A 20,801-nucleotide genomic window follows, 5' to 3' on the forward strand; every position below is an offset into this window, starting at 1 on the left:
TGTTGTGAACATTGTGTCACATTTGCTTCATCATTATTATAAGAAATAAAACATTACAGACAAAGTTAAAGTCCCCTTTGTCTCCTTGAGCCTGGTTCCCAGTTCTTTCCCTTCTTTTTCCCTAGAGGTAACCAATGTCACGATTTTAATGTGTATCCTTCCAGTCTGTGTGTGTCCAGAAATAATATATCATATTATTTTATGTATTTATTAGTTTTACATAAAATGCATATGTCACTGTGCATCTTGCTTTTCTCACCCAATAGTACAATATTGAGATCTACTCACATTGATACAGCTGCTAATATGGTGTAATACTCTATAGCAGTTTATAGGAATGAATGGGTCTGCAGCATACTAGTATATTAACAGCCTCCAATAAATCTATCTTTTCCCACATTCATGGCCATTTTTAATTGTTTCCAAATTTTCACCCTTACAAGGATGCAAAGAATATATTCCCTCGAACAAGCACACAAAGGCTTCTCCAAGGTACACAGACAAACTGCGAAGAAGTAGAAATAAAATTACTGGATCACACGGTGTACACAAACCCAAATTTTACTCTAGAGACAGTCAGATTGTTCTCTAAAGTTACTCTGCCAATTCTCCCTCAGAAGAGTAGTGTCCAGAAGCCTCCTTTCACATCCTTGCCAACACAATCTTGTCAGACCTCTTAACTTTTGCCAATCTGATGGTGAAAAGTGACATCTTGTTCCTATACTATGCACTTCACTGGTTATTACAAAGATAAGCGTATTCTCATATGCTCATTAGCCAATCAGGTTTCCTTGCCTCTGAATTACCTTACTGCATCCTTTGCCTATTCTGAAGTTGAGGATTATTTTGCTAGTGATTTGTAGGAGTTCTTTACATATTCTATATACTAATCACTTGTTTTACATGTTACAAAAATCTTTTCCTACTTTCTTGCTCTTCTTTTAACTTTGCTTATGGTATCCTCTGTCTTAACGATGTTTTTTACTTTGATGTGGTCTAATTATTCTAAAAACAAATTTACAGCATGGATAAATCTGATTTGTGCAATACTAATTTTACTACATAAGATTCTTTTTTTAAGCGGCTGCTTTTCTTTAATGTATGAACCAAAATGCATAGTTATATATTAATATCAAGTTCAAATCAATTCCATTAAAATCTAAACTTTCTTTGGAGGTTACTTCCACCAGTTTTGCACAACAGCAGTTACTAGTAAAACCATTAGGTTTTCACAGAATTTAAAGATGATACCATTCATTTACGGTCCAAGAGCTAGGTTCTTATAACCTCTACTATTTACTCTATTAGAGCAGTCTTTATCATTTTATTACTTTCTGCCCTTTATTAGTTTTATACATGTCAAACATGATTAATTTGTTCCAGCCACAGGTGTTCAAACTTTATTTTTTTTTGGAGGAAGATTAGCCCTGAGCTAACATCTGCCACCAATCCTCCTCTTTCTGCTGAGGAAGACTGGCCCTGAGCTAACATCTGTGCCCATCCTCCTCTACTTTATATGTGAGACACCTACCACAGCATGGCTTGCCAAGTGGTGCGCAGGTCCACACCCGGGATCCAAACCAGCAAACCCCGGGTTGCCGAAGCCGAATGTGCAAACTTAACCCCGGCGCCACCAGGCCGGCGCCGAGGTGTTCAAACTTTTAAAAAATCAACTAGGTTGTCAATGAATTAAAAGATATTTTGATCAAAGAAGGAAAAATAGTGATTAGCTTTTTTTCCTATTTGCCCTGAGGAAATTTTCAAGTATTTAAAAAAATTCTTTGACAACGATCACAAACAACAAGAAAACAGATATGGTCATGAAAGATACCAGATTATATAATCAACCAGAACACTTAATTTCAGCCAATTAACAATGTAACCCCATAAGGTGAGATATACATTGCTCTACTAAAATCGGGTATCAGCCTACCCAAGGTCATAGGGAGAGTACAAGTGAGGCTGAAGGACCATCTCATGCATATTACTCCACTTAAAGCAGCACAGCCAGGAAGCACACTACCGCCAGCAGAAAATGGTAGCTGTGTGATTTGAAATAATTTGTAGTCTGAACTTCTTTTCCTAATTCCTTACTGTTCATACTCTGTTTTGGTACAAAATAACAACTAGACCTTATATAGTCATACAGAATTTCCACCTTAAGAAGTAATAGGCAAAAGTTTAGATGTGGCAAAAATGTTAAGCATTCTCCATTCAAATAAGGGCTGACTTTCAAACATTTTCTTAGGCATGGGGCCACCATTTCAGAAGTCACACCCCATATGATGCTTATACTACAACCTTTCCACTCCTGAGGGTCAGGAGCTCCCACACCCACACCTTCCTCAAGATCATGGAAGCTACATCTAGAATGTCTCACCTGGCTTCTACAATTTCATTGTAGCTGCCAGTTTATGAGCGAGGAATCTTCTGTTAAGTCACCAAGGGTGAATGAGCCTACATTGCACACAGCCAAGGTGAATCTTGAAGCCACAGGAGACTGAGGTACCTTAAGGCCACCAAAGGAAAGATTTTAGGTCACACCCTTTCTCCAGAAGAATTTTGATCACTTCCTCCTTAACTTCTCTGGATACTTTGCTCATATATTTATGTATGTACTTCCAATTCATCCATTAAACTGAAAGCACCTTGAAAGCAGAGGCAGACTCCTACTCATGTCTCATATTGCTCGCTCTCTCTCTTTTTTTTTTTTTTGTGGTGAGGAAGATTGGCCCTGAGCTAACGTTTGTTGTCAATCTTCCTCTTTTTACTTGAGGAAGATTGTCTCTGAGCTAACATCTGTGCCAGTCTTCCTCTATTTTGTATGTGGGATGCCACTACAGCATGGCTTGATGAGCGGTGTGTACGTCCACACTCAGGATCCAAACGTACAAACCCCAGGCTGCTGAAGCAAAGCGCGAACTTAACTACTACACCACCAGGCCAACTCCTCATATCTCATTTTAATATCTATTTTTGCCTTCATTCCTTCCTTCCACAAATATTTATTGAGCATTACTGTGTGCCTAGCACTGTGCTAGATATTAGGTGAATAAATTAGCCAGACAGCAGTGAGTAAAACAGACAAAAATCCATGTTTTTCTGAGGTTTACATCCTGGAGGGGAAGAGAGACAAAAAACATCAAGTAAACACATAAAATATTTTCAAATAGTGCCATAAAAAAAGTTAAGAAGGAGATACATTAGAGAGTAAGGGGGGAATACTCTTTATATAGGGAGGTCAGGGAAAGCGTCTTATGGTGGTGGCACCTAGGCTGAGCCCTAATAGACCTAAACAAGTCAGCCATGTAAAGATCCAGGGATAAGAGTATTCCAGGCAGAGGAAATATCAAGTGCAAAGGCGGAAGTGAAACTAGCATGTTCCAAGAAAGGAAGGCAGAGGCCGAGCCGTGCGATACCCACAGCAGTAGTGGGATGACAAGCGATCGGGGAGATAGGGTGGGACGGACCAAACAGGGCTGGGTGCCCATGGTCAGGGCTGCAGTTTATTCTAACTCTAATGGGAAATACTGGGGAGTTTTGAGACAGAGAGCAGTGCATTCTGAAGTACATTTTTACAAGATCGCTCTGTCTCACTGCAGAGAACTGACTCAAGTCGGGCCTGAGTAGACCCAATAGCAAGGAGACTATTGTGATCACCAATTAAAAGAGGATGATGGCTTGGATTTGAGTGGCAGCAGTAGAGATAGTGAGAAAAGTTTAGATTTTGTTATATTTTGAGGTTGAACCAAGAGTTTTCTGATAAATGGATGTGGAGGGACGTTACACAAAGTAAAAAAAAAAAAAAAAAGATCAACAAATGACGTGGAATGGACACGACAGCCCAGCCTTGTCTTTCCAGCCACTTCATGTGAACTGATGAGCACGAGTCACATAAATGTCTATAGTGTTCTCACTATGCCAGAAGCAATAAAAACGAGACACTAAATAACTGGGTAAGGACATCCATGGTCAGAGGTTGAGGACAACACAAAAAACTACACCTGGGCTCTGTCTGGGGAGCCTCCTGGCAGCAACTGTGGACAGAGAGAGGCTTCTGCTAAAGAAGGAGGTAGCCTGCAGGATGAAATGAGATGTCCACAAAGAGCCGCCCCATCCACTGTCCAGTCCAAAGACTGGACTGATGCGAAGAAGTCTGGTGGAAGCCATGTCTGTCACACGCAGCATTGTGAGTCAGTCCCATTTACTGAGTGATCATTATGCCGTCAGGCACAGCGCTGAGCATTTAACAGGTATTGTGTCATTTAATCCTCATAAGCATATGAAGTAGATCCTCTTATTCTCATTTTAAGCCTGAGAAAAGTGAGGCCCAGAAACAGCACAGAAAGGAGAGCAGCTAGGACCATTGCAATTCAATTCCAACATGGAGGCTGGTGGAAGGGAGTGAAGGACAGTCTTCTCTCTAGAAAGTAACCAAGAACAGCCCAGATTTCAGATCCCTTCGGAAAGACAAACTCAGCAGTTTCTCTTTGTGACCTCTATCAAAATATTTGGGCAGTCCATCAGTGAAATTGCCTTTGGGCAGTTCTGATGAACCATCTGAGCTCAATCCTTCCCACCTATCATCAATGTCCTGCCCCCACGCCAGAGAACCCAAATGATCTCCTCCTATTCTTGCTGCTCCATCAACCTGATTTCTAAAGCAATTCTGACAGTGTGATGGGTATGTTAACAACTTGCCGAGAGGACTGGGCTCCACGTGTCTTCTCTCCCCAGACAACATCGATCCGACTATTGTGTCCAGTCAATAGACCTTTACGGCAGAACTTGCTGGGGAATAAGTCAGCTTTTTGTGCCTTACTATTTCTGGCTTGTAATATCCTTCAAATGGATCCTCAATTCAAATATCCTGCAGGCAAAGTCTTATTACTTACTCCATGCTGCACAGCGTGCCTGCTTTATAGAAAAGGTTGTCCGTGTTCCTAACATTGTACCTGAAAATGTTTGAGCTAGTCTTGCCTCCTGGGCATATTTTCACTACTTCCAAGTATATTTAATCAGAAATGCTATTGGTGACTACATAAACTCTGGTTTGGATTTTCCAGACCAAAATTAATTTGCACTTTTCCTTCTATTTGGTACTAATGTCAAAAGCCTGGGGAACAAGCATTTGAAAACTATTTGCTGGCTGCTGGCTGATTCAGGACTCTCCCATGTGTTTTGGATGTGCCCTACAGCCAGAGGAAACACAAATTTCTCTATAGATGTTTAGAAAATCATAAATAGGACTCTATAGGTTGAGAGAAGCAACGTGTTATTGCTACTCACACAAAAGGTTTAAAGGGGTTCCAACACAAAGAAAGGTCTCAGGGATTGCATATACGTATTTCAGTAAATCACACATAGACTCACAGGCTGAAAAGGGATCGTAAATACAATCTGAACCAACATTCCTAATATTACAAATGAGGACATTAAAAATTACAAATAAGTCCAATCAAATTGGTGTCCTTTTAAATTCATCATCCTAATGGTAGTGTATTCTCAACATCTCTCAGGAAACATTTTAATATTTGTCTCACGTTGTCAGCTCCTGCCACCTGCTTTCATTTCCCTCAATGTCACTGACCCTTGTCACTTTCACTAAACCTGCTTCCCAACTTTGGGAGGCACCATGCCCTTGTGGTTAAACTCACTGGCTCTGAATGAGATGTAAGTCTGTCTCCACCATTTACTAGAGGTATTAACTTAGGAAACTGTGCCTCCGTTTCCTCAACTGTATCATAGGAACAAGAATTGTAACCAGCTTGCTGTCTGTTATGAGGATTAAATGTAATTCCTGTAAAGCCCTTACCATGAGGCTTGGCACAGTCTAAGTGCTCAGTAAAGGAGAACTATTACTGTCATCATCATCAACGCAACCCAACTTCTGCTCTCCTTCGGATCATGTTCTCTCTCCCCGTTTTCCAAGAAAGGTCATCAAATATGAACACCCTCAGATTCTCCTCCCCTTTGCCCCCTGGCACCCCTGCTACTAGAACCCGTCGACATTCCTGCCAGCCACTCTTTCCTCCTCATTCTATTGGGAATGGGAAGTACTCCTTGCCAAGCAGCTCTGGGACGCCACCCCACTCAGCCGTCTTTTCCCTCAATTAGGTGATCCTCTCTCTCAGCTGAGCCTCCAGCCTCTCTCCTTTTTTTCACCACTCTCTCAGCCTAAGTGTTTTTCACCTTAAACTACAAACAAACATAAAACTTTCTCGTGAGCCTTTTACTAACTTCCTATCTCTTTGCTCCCTCTCATTGGCTTTTCAGCCATTTCTGGAGAGTCATCTATACTTTATATCTTCTTTCTGTTACCCCTCACCCCACAGCAATCTGCTTCTGGCCCCAGCATTACGTTAGGCTCTTCTTGCCCTAGTCCACCCAGGCAACCTCTCACTAGCTTCCCAACTCCATTTTTAGCTTCCTCCATCCACCTCTTCTGCTGAGGCTGTTCTCTTTCTCAGGATGCAACATTCTATCTACTTTTCTGGAAGCTATGAGCTCTGTGAGACCAGTGACGGTTCCATATTTGTTTCCTTATCCCCATCATCCAGAACAGTTCCTTGTACACAGTAATCATTCAATGAAAGTTTGTATCATGAACACATGAATGACCTTCTCAGAATCATACAGTTCATTCAATCTGATTAAATGGAACAAACATTTACTGTGCTCCAATAACATGCCAGGCACAATGGAGGCTAAAGATATTAATAACACACAGCCCCTGCCCTCCAGGAGTTGTTTATCACTCAGTGAAGCAGGAAAAGGAATACAGGGTTGATGAACAGACAGAGAGATTGATGCTGGGGTGGAACAGAGAGGGAGCGGGAAAGAGAGGAGGGAACAGAGATGGCGGCAAGATAGATTAATGTCATATAGGCTAGGGTATACATTAGAAAGCCAATAAAAGTAAAATATGTGTGTGCTTTTTAAAAAAATCATTTAATCAAATTTTCAAAGAAGCAATATGTCTGAGTCTAGTCAAATAAGTCATGATTTCACTCCAGGGGAACAAACTTTGTGCAGTTCTCTGACTCACCTGGTTTTTTTATACAGAACATATATTGAGACCCAGGAACACTGACTGCATATCACATAGAGGACTCCTTCCCTCCACTGACAAGGTAAACAGCAAGATTAAATCTCCAGGGGAGGCCTTCGTAAACCGGTACATGTGAAGGTACTGTTAGTCCCTTAATCTCCCATGTACATCAACAAGGAAAAAAATACAGAGAGATAGCTGTGTAGGATAGTTAGCAATTTATTGTCATCTGGTCATTTTAGGCTCTTTATGTAATGTAAAAAAGAGTTACTCTTCTAATCAGGATTGAAGATTGATCTTGATCATCAAGGGGAAACAGGTCACTACTACACAATGAGAGAAAGGAGACCCCTGTCTGGAGCCCAAGGGATTCCGTGGGGCACCTCTCAGTACTTCCATGCACAGTAGGAAAGGTTAACGGAAAACGTCAACAACCAAAAAAAGGCAGGACAAATGAGAATTCAGATCCTCAGGAATAAAGGTTTAAGTCACTCCCCCAGGTAAAGAACCCCAAGCAGCTGAGGTTTGGGCTGAGGAAGGGGAAATTTGGAATGAGGAGGGGAAGAAGGAAACCATACATACAACTACAGCCTTGCGACTAATTACAGAAAAGGTGCCTGAAGTAGTTTTTAATATTTTCTATTGCTTGTTATACATATGTGTTTATTTGCAGACGCCATTTTCTTTTTTTTCCTCTTTCCATTTTTATTTTACTTTATATACAAGTTGCTGGACATTAACTTTACTAAGTAACAGAATATTCAGTGGAACTGTGGCTGAATTTGAGGAAAAATTAATATAATCAGCAATGGATACACCACCGTTGGGACTTACATCACCTCATTTTGAGACAAGAGTGAGAACATTTTTACTCGTAAGATGGATAGCTGTAACTTCTTAGGCAGAAATACAGAGTTGTTTTGTTGATGTACAGGAATTCAAATGTGTGTAGACATGTGCATGGAGGAGCTGAGTAACCAAAGGAGTGGCCTGCAACAGTTGCCACTTTATCATCTCTCAGTGCTAAATTTATCCTTCATTGCCTGCTCTATAAAAATGGATACTGGCCCTTTAAATATTTTTCCTTTCCCAGCTGGCCGACTGTTAACCATTTTCAGTAAAGGGCCCTGGAGAGACACTAGGGGAGGAAAGAGATTTCCATCATGGTTTCAGTGTGCGAGCTCAACTGACTCCTGCAGTGCACATGGCTTCTCCAGCACCCAGCTCCTGCCGTGTGAGCACAGTGGGAGTGGCTGCTCCAGCACCTGGCTCTGTAACACCTACAGCTTTCACAGTGCCCAGTTTCTACAACACAAGTGGCTTCTCCAGCCCAGCTCCAGGCTCCTACAGCATGGGCAGCTTCTCTAGCATCCAGCTCCTGCAATACACTGTGGCTAGCAGACCCAGCAGCCAGCAACTTTCCCTGGCATCCCCCTGGGGCTTTTGTTGTAGCACAGTGTTTCCAGTAAGACACTTTTCCATGAACAGCTTTCCCAAGTGTCCCACGGGGCAGATATCTACCAAGTTCCAGAGGACAGATTTCCAGCAAGTTCTGCTATAGTAGTCTCACGGCAGCCTCTCTGCCATTCAGTGAGCTCTGGTTGTGCCTTCTCTAACAAGGTCTGGATCATACCCTTAGTGGGGCTTCCTTTGGGCATTCTATCTCAGCCCTAGGAGCAGCGGCTGCTCCTGCTGTCAGCTATTATTATATCCTTCCAAGTGCTAGGCCCCTACTAGCCAATCCCTCATTATAGCAGTCTTCTGCTATAGTCAATTCTTTTTAATAAACTTGCCCTGTTCAAGATACTATGTGTCCCATTAGCAATGAGCATATCCGGAACCTGGGCCTTGGTTTCTAAACACCGTTCTCCAAAGGGTCATTCTAAAGCTGAGGCAGGAAAAATGCAAAATGATTTAGGAGTATTCTGTAGTACCAGAAAGTAAGAAATTGCTCAAGAAAACAAAAACCAAAAAGATAGGGGCATGTCAAAATGACACAAGAGCCATCCAAAAGAACTCCCAAACTCCAAACCTGGAAAATTTTCAGCAAAAAGATAACATAATATTGGCTTATAATCCAAAATATCATATAAATATACATGAGTTCATTCATGCTGATATAAAGAAATGATTGAATAAATGGGAGAAAGATAAATCTTCCTTACAGAAGAGTGCCAAATAACGTATGTAGATACTGCTCCTCAAAGATATGAGCTTAAGTCCTGCCCTTCACCCTTGAGGCTAGGCTAGACTGAGTAACTTGCTTCCAAAGAATAGAGTAGGGAAAGGGAAAAAGAGTAACTTCACGTGGAAAAACCTGGCAAACACTCCGCATAGCAAGTGGTGAAGGTTAGCCAAGTGATGACATCGTTGGTGATGTCATATGAACGTCTTGATAAAGTGTGATGAGAAAGGCACTTCAACTCTGTGGTGCTCTTTTCAAAATCCATAACTCTAGTCTAATCATGAGAAAAACACCAGAGACACATAGACTAGGGGGCATTCTACAGGAAACCCGGCCAGTATTCTTTGAGGCTGCCAAGGTTATGAAAAACAAACATTGCAACATTGTCGCAGACCAGAGGAGACTGGGGAGACAGGACAATGAAATGCAGCATGGTGCCCTGGATTGGATCGTGGAGCAGAAAGAGGACATTAATGGAAAAACTGATGAAATTCAAAGATAGTCCAGAGTTTATTTAATAGTGATATACTCATGTCAGTTTCTCAGTTTGACAAACTAATGGTAAGAAAGTAACAAGGGGGACAACTGGATGTAGGTATATAGGAACACTCTATCTTTGTATCTTTTTCTGTAAATCTAAAATTGTTCCGAAAAAAAAGGTTTACTCAAAACAAATTATTGTGGTTTCTGTCTCCTGATTGGACTCTGGCTGATACAAGGAACTAGTCAGATTATCAAAGCAATCATCTCATGGTCCTAACATACATCATCAAATATATTCATAACAAGAACCAGAGAGAGGGACATAGAAATAAAATCGTTGGAAATTAAGCCATTTTAACTCTGCTACTTAGTAGATTACTAGAGCATGCATTTTGTTTCGAGAATTATCTGGCCAAGAGTAATTAAATTATACACTTCCTAACGAGTGATATTAGAGTAACTGCCACAGACAAGACCCAGTGCTCCAGCTCAGAATAACATTTTCTTACGTGCTTATTAAACATGTCAGAAATGTTTTTCTCAGGACATCTTTAAAGATTTCAGATATCTGTCCACGTATTTATGGTTTTGTCATTATAAAACCAAAACATGAGTTGTAGAGAATATACTAAGAGTCGCCTCATATCATCTTCCAGGATTGAAAAGAACATGTGTTCTCAGAATTCTAGAGGCTTCGTTCAAAAATCAGTAAACTCCAAAATAGAGCAACAGTTTGTTTTCTAGAAGGCCTAAATCAGTTCTGGAGAGTCTGAAACCCATCTAGGCTTTTGTTTTGTTTAAACAAACATGCTTCGGTCTGATCTCTTAGCTTGAGTCTGCAGTTCTTATAAGACAAAGCATGAATACAACTGAAATTATTCCACAGCATTCTTGCCCTGGAATTAGTAACAAACTTCACATTTCAAAAGAAGAATACACCCACTCTTCTTTTTCCCATTAGTTTATATAATAATTTTATTTTTCTTCAAAACATGTAGGCACAACTGATTTTTAAGCTGTTAAAGTTAATGAAAGCAACATCCCATTTGAGGTCAGTCGGCTAGAAAAATGGACATGTGCCAAATCCCACATCCCAAACATTTTGCCCCAAAGGCATGTGAACAAAATGCCCCCTCTCCTCCTGATCTCCAGGAGAAGCAAAACAAAACCCTGCAAGAGAGTGACCACTGGAATTGGAAGCCTGTCAGGGGCAGAAAGACACACACACACACTCTCCCTGTCTAAGATACAATAAAAAGGCTCTTTCACCTAGAATGTTCTGTGCACAGACAGCACAAGGATTTCCCCCCAGATATGCTGTTTTAGGGACAGGCAAGAGATCACAAGACTACAACAAGAAGTTCTAACAAGATAATGAGTAATCGTGCCAATTCCAAATGTAAGCAAGTAACAATTCTTGAAACCAGCTTATCCAGACAGCTTGAAGTCCTTTCAGACTAGTTTCAGAAAAGTATTTAGTAGCAATGAGGACAAATTTATGCTCCCATGAGAGCCTGCTAATTTTTAAATCTACTATTTCGTTTCTCTAAACGTAACATTTTGTGCATTACCATTTAGTTGCACTTCGATTCCCTCTCACATTTTTCAAGACAAAAAGAAGCAAAAGATAACAGGAAGTGTACACAATTACACGCGCAGCAACGTTAGCAAGGAAAGTTAAGTTTTAACTGTGAAATTTAGAAAAGTAACTGTATTACATGACATTCCATCATTTAATCCTCATAATAAAGAACATGAGATTTTAAGTGCAAACTGCTTATAGTCCAAAATATCATTATTTTAGAATTATAATTCCAACATAATGGAGACAAATTATATACTATATTATGATTTGATTTAATACCAAAATGTTAATGAATTTTCATTACCATTATTTCTCCCCAAAGTTATCTGAGCAAGTACTCATTATCTGAATCTCAGAATTCAGAGATAAATAAATATGTTAAGCATTGAAAATATTAATTTTACTTCTGAGTGAAAACCAACAGGAGGTAAATTTTAATCACCAAGAAAGTATCTTAGATAAATCAAGATGTAAAACAGAAGTTAGAATACAATAGTTATGTTACTACCACCGCCTTACTAAGCTAAGGAATCTAAATTCTGGACCCTACTCTGGAAAATGCATTCATATTTACAGAAGCAGCATCAGATTATGAAATCTCTTTCTTTTCAAGTTCCTTTCTTTATACTTAATTAACAACAGTTCTGTATATAATACATGTACACATTTCAAAGAAACTGTATTAATGAGTTGGATTGGGAATCCACACCATGTTCTACATAGGGATGGAGAGAGAAACCCGTGGCTCGAGGTAATCTGCAGACAAGGGGGCCCATACAGCAAAAACATCCCGAGACAGACAAGAGCAGGTGGGAACTTACCACTGGAGCAGTTGGTCCCACCCCAGCCAGGCTCACACTGACAGGTGTTTGGAGCAATGCAGCGACCATGGACACATTTATCAGCACAGTGGGCTGTCAGAGAGAAAATCAATCAAATAAGGAAAGTTGGCACAAGACAAAAACCCCCAGCGACACAGCTGTTTCACATCCCAGTCTCAAGTATCACTTAAAAACAACATGCATGCTTGATAATTTTCTTCAATCCATTTCAGCCCTCTTACTGTCCGCTGCATAACCAAACAATTCCCCTTCTTATTTTGATATCTCCAAATAAATTCCTTCATTTCTACTATTTAATTCTACTTCATGCTAAATTAGGAAAGAAGTTTCAAGGAAAACTGCCTAATCCACTTTTTAAAAAAATTATCATTGACTACCAAATATATCCTCTCTGTTTCCGGAGGAGCATATGGGATGCAGAAACAACCACTAAGCAAGATAGCAGGACTCCACAGTGACGAGTGCACTGAGAGGTATTCCCTTTACATAATGCCTTCACCAGAAACAACAGTAAATTTCTTTGTGCACAGGTTATTCACAACTGGGACAGCAGAATTAGATGCCGTTTTTCTACTGAAGAGAACATTCAAAAAACGTCATCCAGGTCTTCAGGAAACAGTAAATCTCAACTCCTCTGCCATTAGTGAATTTATCTTAGGTGTGACCCAACCCACGGAGGAAGGGATATCACTGCAAACATGAGTGGATGAGTAGCCTGATGATTTCCCAAACAAACTTCAGTGGACTGATCGAAATGGACATCAGAAATACACTGTGCCAAACATCAGCATTGCCTTCAATCTTAGCCACTTGCATTGGTTAAACAGTCTTTAAAGTACCTGGATATATGAGTAATTGTGAGAACTTAGAAGTTTTGGGTTCAGATATTCCAAAGTTTTACGTAAGGATGGGATAAGGTATCCTATGCTTTCAAGATAAGTTTTATTAATTCATGTCTTATTACACAAGTAAAACAGGTCTACTGTCCAAATGTAAAATGTCAACACGCAAAATAAACTTCATTTCCAGTTCCATCAACTAGTAACTTTTTCTTTTTTGAGGAAGATTAGCCCTGAGCTAATATCTGCTGCCAATCCTCCTCTTTTTGCTGAGGAAGACTGGCCCTGAGCTAACATCTGTGCCCATCTTCCTCTACTTTATATGTGGGACGCCTACCACAGCATGGCTTGCCAAGCAGTGCCATGTCCACACCCAGGATCCAAACCAGTGAACCCTGGGCCCGCCAAAGAGGAATGTATGCACTTAACCGCTGCGCCACAGGCCCGGCCCCCAGCTAGTGACTTTTTTATATGTGTAGAACCTTTCAGGAAATTTTTCCTATATATTTTTCTCCTCAAGACAAAAAACCAAAACAAAACAGAATCGTGATATTTTTAATTTGCCTTTCCACTTAATACAATGGTAGAATCTTTCCATGTCATTAAATATTCTTTTTTGTGATTTATCCAGTGTTTTCTGTGTGTATAATATATATTGTGTATCTATATTGTATATATAGTGTGTATATATAGTGTGAGATATATATTTTATGTATTACACATATTGCTATACCAAAAATGATAATCACATCTAAGTTCTTTATCAAAAAATTTAGACATGAAGCGGTACAAGGGAAAGGCATTTTAGATGAAGAGAAAGTAAAGGCAGGGGCTGGCCCCGTGGCCGAGTGGTTGAGTTCGCGCGCTCCGCAGCAGTCGGCCCAGTGTTTCGTTAGTTCGAATCCTGGGCGCGGACATGGCACTGCTCATCGGACCACGCTGAGGCGGCGTCCCACATGCCACAACTAGAAGAACCCACAACGAAGAATGCACAACTATGTACCGGGGGGCTTTGGGGAGAAAAAGGAAAAAATAAAATCTTTAAAAAAAAAAAAAGAAAGTACAGGCAAGAGGTAGAAAGAAAACCAATGGAAATGAGAAGGTCTGTTTGGGTGCAGTGTTTGGGGCAATAGCTTTGGAAAGATAAAGAGAGACCTTGAAAACCAAACTAAGGTATTAGGACTCTATTCTGAGAATTAGCTGGGAAAACTCTAACGAAAGATATAAATTTATTACAAGAAACCATCAGGTAGAGGACACTACAACAGAATAAAGTGACCACAAATTTCAGAACACGCAGGCTCACTTCCACCACCAGAATAACTCTTAGCACTCAGGCACTTTGGTGAGGAGTGCCAGGCCAGGTGAGCTTGCAACCGTGGTCCAGAATAGAAATTTTGACAGTAGAATTCCAAGGAGATGCTTAGCAACCTCAAAAGATTTTATTCAGACAATCCCATATTTAATTTAATTAAAAGAAAAATCTGTCTGCAACATATGAACATATTGGCCCTACAATATGTTGACTTATGCTACAAGGTTAAGTCGATAGGTGCCAACCTCAGGGTTCAGTGTCTCCCGCCATCTCTATGCACGTGTTTGATACTGTAGATGTGTCGTTCATTTGTAATGTTGTAGCTCTGTAATGTTCTTTCTTCGAAATTTAGACATGCACATACAAGCCAGAAAATTACCATAACTGGAGTATGCAAGGATCAATTAAATGCCTCAAAGGGCTCAGGTCCAACCGTGCAGGGCATGTTCAGGATGTCATATCACACTATGTTAGATGTAGCAGATGCACACAAGACACTCACCTTAAAGAGTGCACTGGCACCCACTGTGACTACGTAAATCTGAAAGTGCTTTGTCTTACTTGTCTTATGTACTGATGACATCTCTGTTTCCAGCATATTGTTAATGATCAGCCTGCAGATCCAAATTTACCAATTTCTCCTCCTTCAAGATACTAAAATGATTTAAAATTCTGTTTGCATATCTCAAGAACTTTGAAAAATCAGATACTGTTTGCCTTTAATAGGAAACAAGAGTTTTCTGATACTTTGCATTTAAAAGAAAACACAGCAATTAGATATGGTGGTTGATGAAAAGAGGTGTCACCCACACCCTCGAATTTCAAATTTTTGTGTTTATTTAAAATAGTCTTGTTATTCTCACCAATTAATTTTACACTAAGGAAATGTCATAAATGTTAACATAAGGTAAATTTATGTTAATAAAATACTACTTTGTTTTTATATCTTGAGTATTCATATAAGATTTCATTTGGCAAAAGAGTCAATTCCACCATTTGAAAATTTGAAAAGTTCTGGGTTCCCAGGACACTGGATTGGATCAGAGCAACCTGGGGTTTCATAGCTACTTGGGAGGGAGTGGCTATGAGAGGAGGCTTTTGGAGTGTTCTACAGGCAGGTTTCAATTTGTTGCTCTCCCCTTATTTTTTCACTCCTTATCTTCCTCTTCACCTCCTTTCACCACTCATCTTTCTCTCCCCACAAACTACTTCTTTGATATGCATAGTCACCACAGAGGCTGCAGATTAAACTTTGGTTTTAGTTGTAGTTGTGCTGGTCTTAACCCCAGGGGGACCCCAAATGGTTTCCCCTGTACCCACCTGAATCAACTAGGGATAAAGGTAGGATCGAGCAAGCAGCCCTAGCACCATTCCTCCAATATCAACATGATTACTAAAATGGGTAAAGAAGTGCATGAAAAGTTAAACACGTGTCCCAGAGGGTTAAGAAGCATAATTGCACGTGCTTGGATGCCAATTGATTGTTTTCGTTGCTACTGTTTTGTTAGTTCTAAAAAAGGATATTAAGTGAATTTCTATGTGTAAAAATCAGAGATCTGTTTCAGAATGCCTCGAGAATGCTGAACAATCCTATGAATGCCCTCATGTTTGATTCCTGATGGTACAAACTTTGTGTTTTATGAAATGAACACCAATAAATCCAGTCAATTATAACAGATGAAAAGAATAATCCTGTGACTGTAATTTTAAAATTTAGATTATTTTTTATGAAAACCTTGAACTAACATTTGGCCAAAGTCTGAAGCAAAATGTGAATAGATAATTAGAAGAAAACAAATTCCTCTCTAAGTTAATTAGGAATTAGAAGGGGGAATCTGCTTTCCTAATGATTTTTTTCTTAATTAAAGTTAAAGCCAATGGAATCACCCCTGAGCACTGAAGCCTAAAGTCAAATAATGATCTAAATAAGGGGAAATGTCATTGGTATGGATTCTGAAAGGAAAGAACACAAAATTCTACTGCCATGGCGTAGAATCTCTGCACAGCGTTAAGACTCTGTCACACAATGCCATCTCTGCTCCATGCCCTTATCCTACCAGCTCTGGACTCTCCACATCTTGCAACAGCCTTCTCCAAGTACCTGTGAGACCAGCAGGAGCAAAGGCAGACAACAGAGGAGAAGAGAGTCAGCTATAGAACTCCATGTTCTCTGACGTCCCAACTCACCAGGTTGCAGGAACACTAACTGTGGCCGACATGGTGACAGACACAGACCTTCCCTCGAGAAGACCAACTGAGCTAGATCCCTACCCCAGCCTCATCTTTCCTCTTTCACCTTTGAAGACCACTTACTCTGGGGGCTGAGCTTCCATGACTAACAAATTCCATGGGAGAAACCAATGTGGGTGAAAGACCTGAATTTGTCCTGTAGAAAATCCCAAAGTGAACAAGAAAAGAGAAAGAGAACAGAGGTCCCCCTTAGCAAATGCTCAATAGCTTAGATTTCAAGGACAGGAACAAAAGACCCATCATTAGCGTGGCTCCTGCATCAAAGGAAACAGTCATTTTATTCCCTATTCATGTCCTTTCTTCTTATTTTTAAAAGGGCAATTAAAACCAAGAAAATGCTAGCAAAGATGATCTATCCAATATGATTTATTTTCACAACTGTCTTTAAGAAAATCATTAAATATCATATTCTGAGTTTTCAATAGTCTTTTTTAGAGCCCAGAGGCAAGCTGAATCTCTAGACCCACACTAAGTACACTGCCGCAGACACTTCAAGTTGCAAGGGGCAGTCAAAGCATCTTCTCCCTCAAGAACTGGGAGGCAAGAGACACTGATGAGAAGAACATGCCGCATCTTTGAAGTGAAAGCTGTGGACAGCCTGTCTGTCTGATGGACAGGTGAAGAATGACATGATGACCCTGGAATCTTCTCTAATTAGGCTCTTATTTCAGCCTTAGTTCCTAAATCCATTTAAATCCCATTACCAGTGCCATGGACCCCATTCCTTTCACTTGTAAATACTTGGCTTTAATACTGACAGCCACTAACTATACTCAATAGTTTTCTCTTCTGCCACATACCTTTCCCTTTGGATTTACACGTAGGGTATGGCAAAAAAAAAGTGAAAGTAAGAATGGGCAGAGCTACTGGTGTCCTAAAGGACATAATATAATAAATTCATTTAAATTAATTTGAAAAAGGTTTCCATGATCAAAGTAATTCTTGAAAGCAAACCTTCCAGCTAATCAATTTTTCCTTAGAATTTCCTTTATCGGGTATATGAATAAAGAGAGTAAGTCACAAATCTTGTTTCCACTCTTTTATTCTGAGTTGCTGAAGAGGAACATAGATTTGAGAGTTAAAGGTGCCTTTACTGAGAATTTAAAATTATGGACTAAGAACAGTTTAGTGGATACCAGGGGAAAGGTGGGGGGGGGGGTGGGCACAAAGGGTGAAGTGGTGCACCTGCAACATGACTGAGAAACATTAATGTACAACTGAAATTTCACAAGATTGCAACCTATCAATAACTCAATAAAAAAAAAAAAGGTGCCTTTACTGAATATCATTCCCACATTTTTCAGACAAGGAAACTGAGACTAGGAAAATGAAATGATTTTCCCAATATTGGTAGCTGGGGTTAGAGGCAGAAGTAGGATTAAACCCTGGTGCCTGACTTCAGTGGAACAAAACGTAGGATGAGTTTTAAAGTGGAAAGCAGAGATAAAAAGGATGGTAAAGGTTGTGTGGGGTCAGATAAAAAGGCAGGTGTACTAAGTGGCTAGGAGTCAGAAGTTAGAATATTCAAATAAGGAAGCAAGAGAAAGCAGAGATTTGACTTCCAAGATAAACTTTATCCACTCCATACTTTTGTCTGAGGCCAATTATTTGCAATGTCTTTATAAAATCTGATTGCTACTGCAGTGTTCAAGTACAGACAGGAATAACTTTGTTTTCATATTTCCAAACATTACATTACAGCCTACCCTATTGTGTTTGTTTATAAAAGGGAAGGGAATTCTCTTTTCCTTCAATTTAATATTCACTGATGTAGCAGGTACATTGCTAGGCACTACTGTGCAATACGAAGATGGCAGACCAGGAACTCTTATGCTGCAGAGGAAGTCAAATATAGGCCCCTCAAAGTCACAAACCACAGAGCAGAACGCAGGGGTACTATCAGAGATGTGAGCAAAATGCCGTGAAAGTGCATTCAATGATTCCATTTATACGAAACGTACAAATAGGCAAATCTACAGAGACAGAAAGTGTTTTAGTGGTTGTCTATGACTGGGAGGGACTAGGGGTGAAACTGGGGTGGTGCTTAATGGGTACAGGGTTCTTTTGAGATGATGAAAGTGTTCTAAAATTGAGTATGTGATGGTTGCACAATTCTGTGGATATACTAAAACCACTGAATTGTGCACTTTAAATGGTTGAATTGTATGGTATATGAATGATATCTCAAAAACTTATACCTCAATTAAAAATATTGTAGGAGCTGTGGGAAGGGAGCAATTAATTCCAACTGGACTAAGATCAAGGAGGGTCCTATGAAAGAGAGAACATCTGAACTGAGGAAGTAGCCAACTTTGTAATAAAGTATAACTGCCTCATACCCCATTCTCCTTCCATCCCATGCCCATATTTGCATAACCTACTGCCTTGGGTCAGGGGCTCTTGCCCCACAGCCACCAGTGGTCTATATATGCGATCTGCATAGATGCCTGGTCAATCATGGAGAGCAAGAAAACGCTGGGAGCCCAGGAAATTGCATTTAGTAAATGTAATGGGAAAAAATCCCTATCTAAAATTCCTTTCCCTCCATTCCTGATACAGCTTTCATGGCTCTTAAGGACAAGTACAAAGAGCAACTACTAGTAGTGTCTTTGGCAGTCATCGCTAATTGTATACCTAAAGTCTATTCTCTCCTGCACCCTTATTAACAGAATTCCGCTTTCACCAAGGACAGTAATGGGACCAGCAATTAACTACATTTCCCAGCTCTTTCTGGATAGAAGTGTCCATGTGGAAAACAGTGCAGGGGCACAGACTTAATTGGTAAGTGCAATTCCTCTTCCCTGACGCCTGGTGTGTTGACAAAATGGCTGCATCTGCTCATACTCTCAGGCAACTCTGAGGGTGGGGCCCTGAGAGTCACTGAACCCTGCACTCGAATTCCTTGCATGGATGAATGAATGCCATAAGGCACCCACTTCCAGACTGCTCATTACATAAAGATAATAACCCCCTAGTAGGTATATGTTTCTGTTTTTCAGATATTATTTATTGCAGCCAAACATGATTTCTAACTAATACATTGCACCTTTGGGAGGTCTTTCAGGTGAATTGGTTCCTAAATTTAAAAAAATATCCATAATAGCAGAAAACGACTATTGCAAAAAATGTCAAAAAAGTATTTGGCAAAATCCAACATCATTCCTGATAAAAATTCTCTGCAAACTAGGAATAAAAAGGAGCTTCCTTAACCCAATAAAGGGCAAATAAGAAAAACCTGCTACTAACATTGTCAATAGTGAAAGAACGAATGCTTTCCCTCTAAAATTAGGAAAAGAAAAGGATGTCTGCTCTTATAACTTCTATTCAGCATTGTGCTGGAGGTTCTAGCAAGTATAATACGACAAGAAAAAAGAAATAAAAGACATTAATATTGGAAGGAAGAAGTAAAACTGCCTTTATTTACAGATTATGTAAGTATACGTATGTATGTAGAAAATCTGACGGAAACTACAAAAAAGCTACCAAAAATAACAAGATAGTTCAACAAGGTTGCAGACAAAAACCAATATACAAAACTTAATCATATTTCTATATGATAGTAATGAACAACCATAAATTGAAATTTTAAAAGCCATTACAATAATACCAAAAATATGAAACACTTAGGGGTAAATCTGACCAAAGATATGAAAGGCCTATACACTAAAAACTAACAACATTGTTGAGAGAAATTAAAGAATTGAACCAAACTATCAAAGAATTTGACCTATTTGAAATACACAGAACACCTCACCCAACATACTCATATACGTATTCATTTACGTATACATATTCTCTCTAAATAGAGAGAGAGACCTTGTTTATCAGGCAGATGACTCAATACTGTTAAGGTATCAATTCTCGCCCAAGTAGATCTGTAGATTCAACAGAACACCAACCAAAATCCCAGCAGCTTTTTTTGCAGAAATCGACAAGCTGATTTTAAAATTCATATGTAAATTCAAAGTACCTATAACAGCCAAAACAACTTTGAAAAAGAAATAAAAAGTTGGAGAATGAATACTACTTGATTTAAAGACTTATAAAGGCACAATGATCAAGACAGTGTGATATTGGTGTAAATGTAAACAGATCAAAGGAACAGAAAAGAGCCCAGAAATAAGTCCACACACATATGGACAAGCATCTTTTGACAGAAGCACAAAGACAACTAAGTGAAGAAAGAACAGTCTTTTCCACAATGCTGTAAAAATTGGATATCTATATGCAAATAAATAAATGTGGATACAT

The 20,801-nt window shown here is 39.7% G+C and overlaps 1 protein-coding gene across 9 annotated transcripts in view; it reads right to left on the reverse strand.

The window, feature by feature from the left end:
* Window positions 1-20,801, reverse strand: part of MEGF10 (multiple EGF like domains 10) — a 164,000-nt gene that overhangs the window by 71,634 nt on the left and 71,565 nt on the right. For all 9 annotated transcript variants that reach the window (XM_008529881.2, XM_070569352.1, XM_070569351.1 and 6 more), the window contains one exon: window positions 12,126-12,218. In XM_008529881.2, coding sequence (XP_008528103.1) covers window positions 12,126-12,218 — 93 coding nt within the window. The remainder of the gene's footprint in view (window positions 1-12,125; window positions 12,219-20,801) is intronic.

Source organism: Equus przewalskii, chromosome 13, assembly GCF_037783145.1.
Source record: "Equus przewalskii isolate Varuska chromosome 13, EquPr2, whole genome shotgun sequence".
NCBI lineage: Eukaryota > Metazoa > Chordata > Mammalia > Perissodactyla > Equidae > Equus > Equus przewalskii.